Genomic DNA, 12,117 nt, shown 5'->3' with positions numbered 1-12,117 from the left:
GAAAAATTAATCCAGAAGACACCCCTATTCCTGTAGCTGAAGCCACAGCCAGCACACTGTTGTGTTGTCTAGTTTCCACCTGGTAGCAACCCCTCCGATGTCAAATTCTTACCCTTCTGACCTCACTATTGAAACCAGAACACTTGTCCCCATCTTCCTCGAGAAACCCCTTTGCTTTCAACATCAGATTAACCTTCATTCTGCAGCTTTCAGCACTCTGTGTGCGCTGCCTTACAGCTTTTATTCCTGCTCCTGTTGCCATGCCCTTCTCTCTTCACTTGCTCAAGCATTCTTTCCTCCCTCCTCCTCCTCCCATTTGTCTGTCTGCTTTTGACTCAGATTGCCCCTAGGCATGAGGCATTTCCACCCTCCCAACTACACTATTCCCTTTCAAAGCCTTCATTACAACCCAATTCTGACAGGCTCTTTGCACTGCTACCCCAAGGTAAGCTGTACAGCGGAGCTGGGGAAATAGCCAGGGACAAAGACAGAAATGAAGATTTAAATGCCAGTTTATCTAGGTTAAATGTTTTACACTCGAAATTTCAAGCACTGTCTGTTATCTTAGCTATGGCTCAGGATGCCTTTGGGAGACAAAGTGTTAAAACATAAAATAAGTGATTATGATTATGGTCTAGAAAGAAATCAGTTCCTCAACTCCTCTATTCTGAGGCTTTCTAGAAGTAAAGATAATTGAGGAAAATGATCAGATACTCCTTCAGTTTTTCACCATAGTACATGAGAACTTTCAGGATCCTGGTTATCTTTTCTTCTATCTAAACTATTTCCCTCCTGCTGAAGTTTAATCTATCTCCCTTGTTTTAGTCTCAGCAACAGTAGTTGGTTATAAATTATCATTCTTGAGGTGTGGAACTAATTCACTCATTAACCTCTTCTCTAGGATACCTACATGTCTTTTTGTCATCTTTTTCCCATTTTCTAAAGTCATCAATTGTTACCATAGCACTCTCAAGCCTCTAACAACTCTCTCATCCACCTTAGAGCCAGTATGTGTCACCTTAGTCTCAGATTACAATGCCCTGTGCTCACTACAGTTAGCTCACTATAGATTTCTGGAGGTTGGCTAACCCAACACATGATCGGTTGAAATTTTTTGCTCATTCTTATGTGGCTTCCTATAACCAAACACATGTCTTCTGATCTTTGTACAGATTAACGCTTTAAATGAAAATGTGCAGACATTGGCCAAAAAAATAAAGACTCAAACCTATCCATTTTGCAATCATTAAAAGTTTTAGTGGACATGGATGGACATGAGTGCAGTTCACGGATTAACTGTGGTTTGTTCCAAGATGCATGTGTTCTTAAGTAATGCAGAACAGTCATGGAAATTTCAACCATTTTATTTTGGTGCCAGAATTTTAAAGTTTATTTTTATCCACATGAATTATGCAAGAAGGAAGAATCTCACTGTGATTCTAAAGAATTTGGATACTCTCTTTTATAGTACCATCAATGATACGGGACCTGGCTTAAACTAGCTGCCTGCCAAAACTTCCCTCTGCAATATAAAAGTATCAATAACTTCCTGAGATATCACCACAGCATCCTCTAGATGTCACCTTGAGAACATTCCAGGATGGAAGATGACTGCTTTGTACTACACAGACAACTTGAAATAGAAATATTCACAACTCTGCAAGCTTGGATCAATGGACTGATTAAGAAAAATTTCTTGCCAATTTCCTCAAAGGTTAAGCATTGCTCTAAATTAAGTTTAATTCATAAAATGATCTAATTACTCTTTCTGGGAGATTTTCTTTAGGGCTTCTCCCATGAATAGAAACAAAAATCTTCCTCTAAGAAGTATTTCTGATAGACCCTGATTTTCTCTCTTTTTTTTTCTTTTAATTGAAACAGAGTTTCACTCTTGTCTCTCAGGCGGGAGTGCAGTGGCACAATCTCAGCTCACTGCATCCTCTGCCTCCTGGGTTCAAGCGATTCTCCTGCCTCAGCCTGTAGCTGGGATTATAGGCCCGCCATCATGCCCAGCTAATTTTTGTATTTTTAGTAGCGACGGGGTTTGGCCACGTTGGCCAGGCTGGTCTTGAACTCCTGACCTCAGGTGATCCGCCCGCCTCGGTCTCCCAAAGAGCTGGGATTATAGGTGTGAGTCACCGCACCCAGTCGTGATTTCACATCTTTTTTCCCAAGATTCTCCCAAAACATTTTCCAATGTCTAATGCTGCTCATCTCATCACCTGAAACATCTGAGGAAGAAGACTGCAACAAAATTTAAAAGCAGAAATTATTTACTCCTGGAACATTAAGAGCATTTAATTATGGCTGATTACCCAATCAATTGTTGTTCTTTAATATGAAGAATCTATAGCTGGCCAATGACTGACTCATTTGGTTATGCCAGTCATTCAAACCAAACAAGTTGTCAGGTAATTCATTAAGGATTTCAAATACCTGAGCACATTAAATCACTCTGAAGACCGGAGAGGAAACAGAAAGAATTTTACAAGTGACTTCAGGAAGACCTGGATTATCTCAGGTGTGATTTCCCTTAATACAGACAGGCTTAGCCTGGGGGTTGGATTTTCACAGGGGGTGGTGGGGGGGTGGAACTAGGAAAATTTGCCATTTTATTATTAGGAAAAAAGTAGTTTGCATTGCAGAGAAGGTTTTCAGGGACAGACTCATGGGATTTTTATGCAGCTCTTTTCCAGCAACTAAAACTTACACAAAAATAGGAAATAAAGAAAACAGGAAATAAAGAAAACAGGGAGTTATACCAGGGATTAGACAACTCACAATATTAACACCTCTCATGACTCTCTGAGGCACATTTCTATTGAAGAGCATGGCTAGAAATCCCTACAGCTGTGATATCAGCCTCCTTGGGACTATGGGGCAGAGATTCAAATGTGCTCTCTGATGACTACCAAGCAACTTCCACAACTGTTCTGATTCGGCCAGCTGCGGCCAGCTGCCGGGGAGGCAAAGAACAAAACAACTTGTGGTGGAGCATTACAAGAGTTCTTCAAAAATAACCTTCATTCTAACGCCACAGGGAAGGGCTTTTAAATGCAAAAACAGCTTCTGATATTCTTGTTATAAGAAAAAGAGATATTGATTAACATCATAATAAGATCACATGCTACAAAAACACCTTCTTTGAGGTCAGATGCCAACTTTTTTTCAAAGTATACACAAAGGTAATTTTATAATAGGAGAGAGATCTCACGAATGCAACAGTCCCAAATTATCCTATTCAGGAAATATGAGCAATTACATAGGCCTTGATAGAGAAAAATTACATGTTGAGCAAAATTCTGTAATACTAAAAAATATGCTCAATATTTCAAAACGTGTATAAATTAAAGATGTACTCTGATACTTTCTCAAATATTGCTAGGTGAAAGCATTAATAGCAGCAATACTCTACTTTCCTAACTTAACAGTTTTCCCTTGGAATAATATAATTTTATTTATTTATCTATTTATTTATTTATAGAGATGGAGTCTCGCTCTGTCCCCCAGGCTGGAATACAGTGGTGCAGTCACAGTTCACTGCAAGCTCCACCTCCCAGGTTCAGGCCATTCTCCTGCCTCAGCCTCCCCAGTAGCTGGGACTACAGGCACCCACGACCACGCCCAGCTGATTTGTGTGTGTGTGTGTTTTTTAGTAGAGATGGGGTTTCGTCGTGTTAGCCAGGATGGTCTCGATCTCCTGACCTCGTGATCCACCCGCCTCGGCCTCTAAAGTGCTGAGCCACCACGCCTGGCCAGAACAATATAATTTTAAAATAAAATTACATTTTATGAGAAATGTACAAAGAATCACATATAGGTATTTCATAATTTGACTTTGTACATAAAAGTGATAATACTGAGTCTCAGAAATATGTTAGGTCTTTTTTACTTACATTGTAATTTTTTAAATTAACAACAATGGTTTCCCATGAGTTACCTACATTTTCATCTGATCTCTCTTACCCAATAAGCACTTACAAACATGCAGTTATATACAATTATTAATTATTGATGATGTACCAGAAACTAAAGAGAACTGATCTCTGACCAATCAAGAATAGGAACAAGTCATTTTCATGGCAAATTTATGTATCATTATTATTTTTAAGCTGAACTGTGAGTCAACTCTTTGCTCTCAAGATGATCCAAATTACAGAATGGGACTAAACAAAAATTTTACAGCAAATCTTTTGTTTTAAAATGGTTTACTAGAAAAGATATCAGGAAGAAATGAACACAGGTGACTCCTAGAACTAATCTTATATCTACTCATCATCCTACTCATCATCCTGACACACAGCTCTGTCTCTTGCCCTTAGGGTCGGGGCACCCAAAGATAAATGGTCATTTCTAAGCCAGGAAAAGGGTGAAGAGCTGCCACTAGGGTGTTTACAGTGAGCCTCTGTCTGTATCTAACATATTGACTTACTACTCCTTCCCTGAGAAGTTAAAAGCAGTCACTCCCATCTTACAGATACAAGAACTGAAACGGCAAGAGTGGAAGCCTCTTTGCATAGCCCACATTAGCTCAGCACTCAGTACTTGGGCACACTTCTAGCTGCCAACAGTACAGGTTGCAAAAGGGAAATACAGATGTAATCAAACATCAGACTTGCCAGGTATGGTCAAAGATAGAGAAAAAGGGACTCAAAAAACAAATCAACTTAAACAAATTAAAGACACTCAGCAGTGTTGGGAAGCGTTCTTACAATTCTAAAGGTACCCTTGGCATTTAATCTAATACCAAGAAAAGCCCATAAAAGCAGTTTACGAAGCAATGCTCAGATGTCTGCCCAGACTTGAGACTCAGAGATTTCCCTTCCAAAAACCACCCATATGGACAGGTAAGGGGGTCAATTTTGCCTGACTCACTGCAAAATAGGCACTGTGACATTAAACTTGTACTACTTGGAAGCTATTTCATTTGCAAAGTTGTTGTCATCAGGGAAGAAAAGTATTTCAAATGGAAGGCAGTGACCCTGAAAGGGTCATCATCAATCACCTGAGGTCAAAGACCTTCCAAATTGTAAGAAGAGGCAGGGGATAAGGAAAAGAGGGTAGAGCAAAGATCAAAAGGCCTTTGATGGGGGCTATCTACCTACACAATAGGACCTGCAAAATGGAACTTCTCTGGAGTTTGAAACTTTCTGGCTTCTAAGGTGAGAGGTTTCAAGAAAGGTTTATCCTTTTTGTTTTTTTAACTGGGGTGATTAATTTGAAGACTCGAGTCAGCAGATGGCAGAAGAGGCCCAGAGGCACAGGTTTCCATGTCTGCCAGTTTCACCGTCCACCTTGGCAGAGTACTAAATACTGTTTTCTTCTTCCAGAGAGAGCACTAGTAGGGGAGAGGAGGGAAGACTCTACCAGCTTTGCAGCTGCCAAATTATAAAGCAGTTGAGCTTGAACTGCCTTGTGATACTGTATTTTAACTGATGTAGAAACACTTTTTTCTTTTCATAGAAGGCAATCACCAAAAGAACAGTTGAGAAGTCTCCTTCGGCCAATGCCAGTGGAAAAGCAGTCAGGGTCTGTGAGATCCTTTCCATCAGTGATGACACTCTCTGCTACTACTTCCATTGCTTAATGAACTTCAGATGGTTAAAGGAAAAGGTGGAAACAGAAGGATTATCTATTTCAGGCTGGCTCAGTGGTGGGAAACCTTGGCTAGAGGGGTGTGTGAATCAACTCCACTGGGTTGAGAGTCAGATGAAGAAAAGGGGCAACTTTAAATCAGGATGAAGCAGCAAGAGAGCTCTACCAAACCCTTGGCTACCTGCTTGACAGACGTTTTTGTGGTATATTCCAGGAATATCATGAATCCTGAGTAGGCTTTGTCGTGGCCCCAGAATACCTTTGCCTATTAGCTGGAGAATAGAGTACTTCAAGGATGCAAACAATGTGAGCCTTTCAAAAATTCATGGAAAATGCTTATAAAATAATTTATTATTTTAAGAAATAAAACATACAACAGAGCACTATAAATAACTTTCAAATTATGGGCTGTTTTGATTAGCCAAGCCCTAGATGCCTCCAGCGTACTCCCATTAGCATGGATAATTGAGAATTTGCTGTATTTCCTTTTTAATGCAGTCTTGCTAATTCATGTCAGGCACTAAGATGAGAAGCCAAACCTTTGAGTATTATTTCACCTTACAGGTATTGAGCGTGTGGCACTAACCTCTATACAGTCCAAAGAAGCCTTCATAGCGTAGCACTTTCTTAAAACAGTCAAAGCTGTTTTTATACATCAGTTCTCCCACAAAAGAGCCAGTTGATCGTTGGTTCTGCATTCGAGTTTTTACAAGATCGATAGGATACACAGCAGTGGCTCCAACAGCTAAAATTAAACAATATCAATATCTCAGAAGAAAGTAAGGTAGGTCAGAAGAAAGGACAAGGTGGTTAAAGTCAAGGAAAAGACTGAGAAAAGAAATGTGTTTTAAATTTTAAATACAGATTTTAAAACAGTACTACCTTTCTTACATCTTTAATAAACAATTGTGGGATTTCATTCAAGTATCCCCTAATAAAAGGATGTCATAGATATTTTAAATTAAGGCACATTGCTACAGCCCAAATTAGTAACCTGCCTTTGGAAGGCCTGATCTGGATAAGAGGAAAATGCCACTTTTAAGTCACTGATCACATGCAGGTATAGGAAAAAGAGTTCCTTTGCTCTTGCCCTACCTCATCAGTAGAGACTGATAACTGGCATTGGGAAAGACTAGAGAAGATTGTCCTTTAACATTTCAAGATGGAAAATCAGAGAAAAGATAATAGGAATAATAAAAGTGAAAATTTTGTTCTCATCCATGACTAACCTCCAGCAACAGAACCCAGACCAAACCTGTAGGCCGACTCTGCAACTTGTAAAAGAACTGGTCGAGCTGAATCGCCTGATGACTTCTGCTTTGCATGCACAGGAATCAGAGAGCAGGAAAACAGGTGATACAAAAGAAGATAAAACAAAAATGAGCATACGTTAATTTTAAACATTAATCATTGGGTGTATCCATGATACAACTAAAATGTCAAAAAAAAGAGTAGGAATGGATTTCATAAGTTCTTATTAATAAAAGACTTTAGTGCTATAATATTTAAAATCAAATTTCAAAATAATCAAAACTATCCTTTGACAAAAATGATAATATAAGTCTATTTTCAAATTCTCGTAAAAAAAAAATGCACGCTTAAAAACATCAATGAGGGCAGGCACGGTGGCTCATGCCTGTAATCCCAACACTTTGGGAGGCCTAGGTGGGCGGATTACCTGAGCACAGCAGTTTTAGACCAGCCTGGGTAACATGGTGAAAGCCTATCTCTATAAAAAAACACAAAAATTAGCCCAGCATGGTGGCATGTGCCTGTAGTCTCAGCTACTCAGGAGGCTGAGAAGGGAGAATCACTCGAGCCCAGGGGGCAGAGGTTGCAGTGTGCCGAGACTGCGCCACTGCACTCCAGCCTGGGCAACAGAGCAAGACTCTACCTCAAAAACAAAAATAGGCCGGGTGCAGTGGCTCATGCCTATACTCCCAGCACTTTGGGAGGCCAAGGCAGGTGGATCATGAGGTCAGGAGATTGAGACCATCCTGGCTAACATGGTGAAACCCTGTCTCTACTAAAAATAAAATAAAAAAAAAAATTAGCCAGGCATGGTGGCAGGCGTCTGTAGTCCCAGCTACTTGGGAGGCTGAGGCAGAAGAATGGCATGAACCCGGGAGGTGAAGCCTGCAGTGAGCTGAGATCACACCACTGAACTCCAGCCTGGGCAACAGAGTGAGACTCCGTCTCAAAAAAATAAAATAAAATAAATAAAAACATCTATGAGATATCATTTTCATCAATCAAATTGGCAGGTTTTTGGTTTGTATGTATTTCTGGTTTTAAGTGGCAATACCCAGCCTGGCAAAAGTTGATAACAGGCCTTCTCAAATTTGCCATTAAAGCAAGTATAAATAGAGAGATGTTTAATAATATACAACTAAACCTTTAAAATGTACGTAACCTCTGAAGTTAGAATAGGCTGGGTGCAGTGGCTCACACCTGTAATCCCAGAGCTTTGGGAGGCCGAGGTGGGTGGATCACTTGAGGTCAGGAGTTCGAGACCAGTCTGACCACCATGGAGAAACCTCGTCTCTACTAAAAATAAAAAATTAGCTGGACGTGGTGGCACATGCCTGTAATCTCAGCTACTTGGGAGGCTGAGGCAGGAGAATTGCTTGAACGTAGGAGGTGGAGGTTGCAGTGAGCCAAGATGGCGCCATTGCACTCCAGCCTGGGCAAGAAGAGCGAAACTCCATCTCAAAAAAAAAAAAAAGGACAGAAGATAATCATGCATGTAACAAGCTATAAGAATGTAGCACTTAAAAAACATTTGTAGTACTTATTGGAAATTTAATTATTTCCCAAATTTTTGCTCTTTAACAGAAAGAGCAAAATTTGGGAAATATTCTGAATGTTCAATAATGGGGACTATAGCCTTTAAAATAATAACTTTATAACAAAAGCCTATCATTCAAAATGATACTGTAAAAGAATATCTTGATATTAAATGTTCAAAAGGAATTATAAAAGAAAACATAGGCTAAAAAGAGCATGGTAGGTAGATAAGTATTTGTTATATGATTCTTTTACCTATTTAAATGTTTGAAATATTTCCTGGTAATTTTTTTAAAACAAATTTTAAGACTATATACAAAAAAGATATCACTTTTTATTAAAAATGCTTGTAAGATGTTTACATATATATGCATATAAAATAAATACTAACATGTTGCCTCCCTACCACCCAGAGATGCTTAAAACATTTACAGTAGCTAAAACTAGGTGGCTATATTTCAGTTGATCGTTACTTTTTCTCTTTTTTTCATCCATCTTTTCTAAATTCATACTTCAGGTCAGTCAGTCATTGTTTTGTGGTTCTTTGGACCTGACATCCTTACTGTTTTTGATGCCAGAACATTTCAGAGTGCTGCACTTCTCTGTCTGCATAAATAAAACAGTAATTTTATGTCACAGAGAGTTGTCAAATGAGGGTGACATATAGTCAGTACTTAATAAATACCTGTTGAATGAATAAATACATTCAATAAAATTTGTTTTTCAGAAGCCATGATAATTAAAATCAGTGAACAATGAAAATAATCAGCAACCCCAGCTATCAACCCACTGAATTTTAGTTGCTGTCAATGTAACACAATTCTAATACAATGAGATCATTGGGACTCTCCTTCAAAGTCACTTAACTGAAAATAACTTTACATAGAAATATGCCTCTTTAAGATACAAAACATTTCTTCTGCAAATTCTGTGAGTTGTTTCCAATTCTAGCCCTATATAGATGGAAATCAATAGTACCTTCATTTTGACAGACGCATCCAAAAGAGAAGCAATATTTTATTTACACGGATATAAATACGCAATACTTAGAAATGTTCTGGCATCAAAATAATGAGTGAAAATACTCTGAAAATTATAGAGGGAGGGCAGAAGGGACCTACTACCACCATTAATTTCTCTCCTAAAAGACAAATGAAATCCTAGCCTTTTACTTAAGTTTTCCAAAGCCAGAACTGTAGCATGTTCTTGAAATGAGACAAAACTCTGCTCCTTCACCCCTCTATCCAGGATAAACGCTACAAGCGCTGCACAGTGCTGGACAGGCAGTGCTGTGCCCACAGGTGGATGACCTCCCTTGCTTGAATTTGTCAGGCCCACTAGGGTTCATGTAGTAAAAAGCCTATTCCAGGTAAGACCATTGTGAATTGCTTTAAACCTCTAAGCAGCAGCCAATCATTTCCTGCTGTAAATCTCATCAATCTGGTCTAACCCCTTCACGGCCAGTATCAACAAGCACCCATCATAAACTCTCAAAAGCTGCAAAGAGCATAAAGGAAAAATAGTGGGAAGCCTCTGCCAGCTGAAGAGTAGGAGGGATCTAAAAAAAACTTCTCTGCTTCTCTTAATCCCCAAATTTCTACAATAGCTGGTGGCATACAGACGAAGAGATAATCATCTCCTAAGCAGTGTTAAAAATCAAAGGGAAAGGAGAGAGAGCAGTGTTGCTTCCACCTCTGCATGTGATTATACAGTTCTTTCTCCTGCACTCAGAGAAATCGGCTTCCTCTTTTAAGCAAGGCCAGCTGGTTTTCCAGAGGTGCTTGTTAGAATTTACTGAGCACACACCCACTACTTTGACTTGCATGCTGCACACAAAACTCACCACTGCATTTGGGTGGGAAAGAGCTAAAAGGAGGGGGTCCTGGCTCAAGGCCTGACAGTCCTAAAAGTGTAGCCCGCATCAACCCATTGTGGTCACACTGGCGTCTCTGTACAAACCCAGAGGTCCACGCCAGAAACTGTGAAGTCTCACAGGATTCAGAGACGGCTCTGCCTAAAAGGAGATATTTTTCTAAAAACGACACTCGCCTGTGAGTGGATTTGTTTTACAAACACCATGTAAGCACAACACGTGCTATGAAGGCTTTTCTTCTCTAATCCTGATCCACAGAAAGCTGGACAAAAGTTAAAGGAGGAGGTTCCATGTCTTAAGTTTCTGACTCCCACAACTTCAAGAGATTGGGTTCTGTTAACCATAAAATAAAATTTAACATTCCTAAAATTGTTTCCACATAACTTACGAATCCTTTCACAGAGAAAATAGGTCTTAAAGCCTTTAAACTGTAACTCCAGACTAAACAAAATTATCTCATTTTGATATTCAGAGAAACGGAAGGCATGGCAGTTAGACGATGCACTGATGAAGGGCTGCTCCACAGAGCAAAGACGGCTTTCATTTAGCAATGTGCAGCTGCTGACAGGCACAGTGACACCAACACGGGATTCCTTCGTTACATCTCTCAACATGAGACTTCAAGAAGGAAGGAGAAAAGACCTCCTTCACGTTTTCAGAGCGTTAGGCTTCTGGTGCAGTTAGGAAATCACTCCACCTTAGCAAGAAATGAACAAATGCCAAATACCTGTTTATCACACCATTTCTAAGGAATTTCTCTTTACAGCCTTTAAAATTTATTTAGATTTTTGGTGCAAAACAGAAAAATGGTTAAGTCAGATACCAATGTCATAAAGGCAACTGCAAGTGGAACAGAGCTGGGGTATCCTGCTAGGGAAACACCAGAATGCAAGTTTGCTCCTCTTTGCTCACCTGCCTCTGGGCCTCAGCCAGGTTAAAGGGCAGAGTTCCCTCTTCCAGAGGAGCAATCCGTTCAATGTCTGCTAAGGTCATACGTCTGTAGGGGAAAAACAAACACAAGGAACAAATATACCAATTTATTACAATTTACATTATACAATTTAAAAACATTCCTTTTTTCATTTCCCATATTTAAAATATAGCCTTCAGTTTGGCTTCTTTTATCCTGAATGCTGCCCTCCTCTTACCCCACCTCCTAACCTCCTTTTATTAAGCTAATTCAAAAAAAAAAAAAGCCAACTTACCCCCTTGGCTCATATAAATCTGCTAACCGAAACAAGATGTCAACTTCCATGGGTGTAACCTGACCAAATTTCTGAGCTGCCAGAACAAACTCCTCTATATGGAAGAAAAATTAAAAGGGAAAGATTCAAGAAGAAATAGCCACTAAATTCAGCATTAACTCAAGGCACTGGAATGAGTGAACATCACAAAATTTTATTATCACCATCAATTGTAGAATTCAAGTCAATCCAAATAAGGTAAGAATTTTTGCAGTTCTTGCATTCATTTGGAAAGAGTGTGCAGAATATGTTCTTGAACACATAGCTTAAAAGCTTGGTGTCATCTGATGTTATTCAAATCGCCAATCAGGGAAAATAAGGAATCATATATGAAACTTCACAAGCATAGGTCCCAGGAGGGGAGGTTATATTAACCTAATTAACTGGTTAAATTAGGATTATTATTTATATTAATTTAAGAGGTTATATTAATGAAGCTGTGGAATTCCTAAGGGAATTCCGATTTCTTTTCTTTTTTTTTTTTTTTTTTTTTTAGATAGAGTCTTGCTCTGTTGCCCAGGCTGGAGTGCATTGGTGAGATCTCAGTTCACTGCAACCTCCGGCTCCTGGGTTCAAGCGATTCCCCTGCCTCAGCCTCCCAAGGAGCTGGGACTACAG

The 12,117-nt window shown here is 39.4% G+C and overlaps 1 protein-coding gene across 1 annotated transcript in view; it reads right to left on the bottom strand.

The window, feature by feature from the left end:
- The window catches only part of SLC25A13 (solute carrier family 25 member 13), a 182,814-nt gene that overhangs the window by 64,965 nt on the left and 105,732 nt on the right, over positions 1–12,117 (bottom strand). The window contains 4 exon segments of the mRNA XM_017849324.1: positions 6,182–6,340; positions 6,825–6,909; positions 11,168–11,252; positions 11,461–11,554. Of these exon segments, the coding sequence (XP_017704813.1) occupies positions 6,182–6,340; positions 6,825–6,909; positions 11,168–11,252; positions 11,461–11,554 (423 nt within the window).

The sequence above is a fragment of the Rhinopithecus bieti genome, unplaced genomic scaffold, assembly GCF_001698545.2.
Source record: "Rhinopithecus bieti isolate Rb0 unplaced genomic scaffold, ASM169854v2 scaffold_31127, whole genome shotgun sequence".
NCBI classification, from domain to species: Eukaryota; Metazoa; Chordata; class Mammalia; order Primates; family Cercopithecidae; genus Rhinopithecus; species Rhinopithecus bieti.
This window is presented reverse-complemented; position numbering and strand designations above follow the sequence as displayed.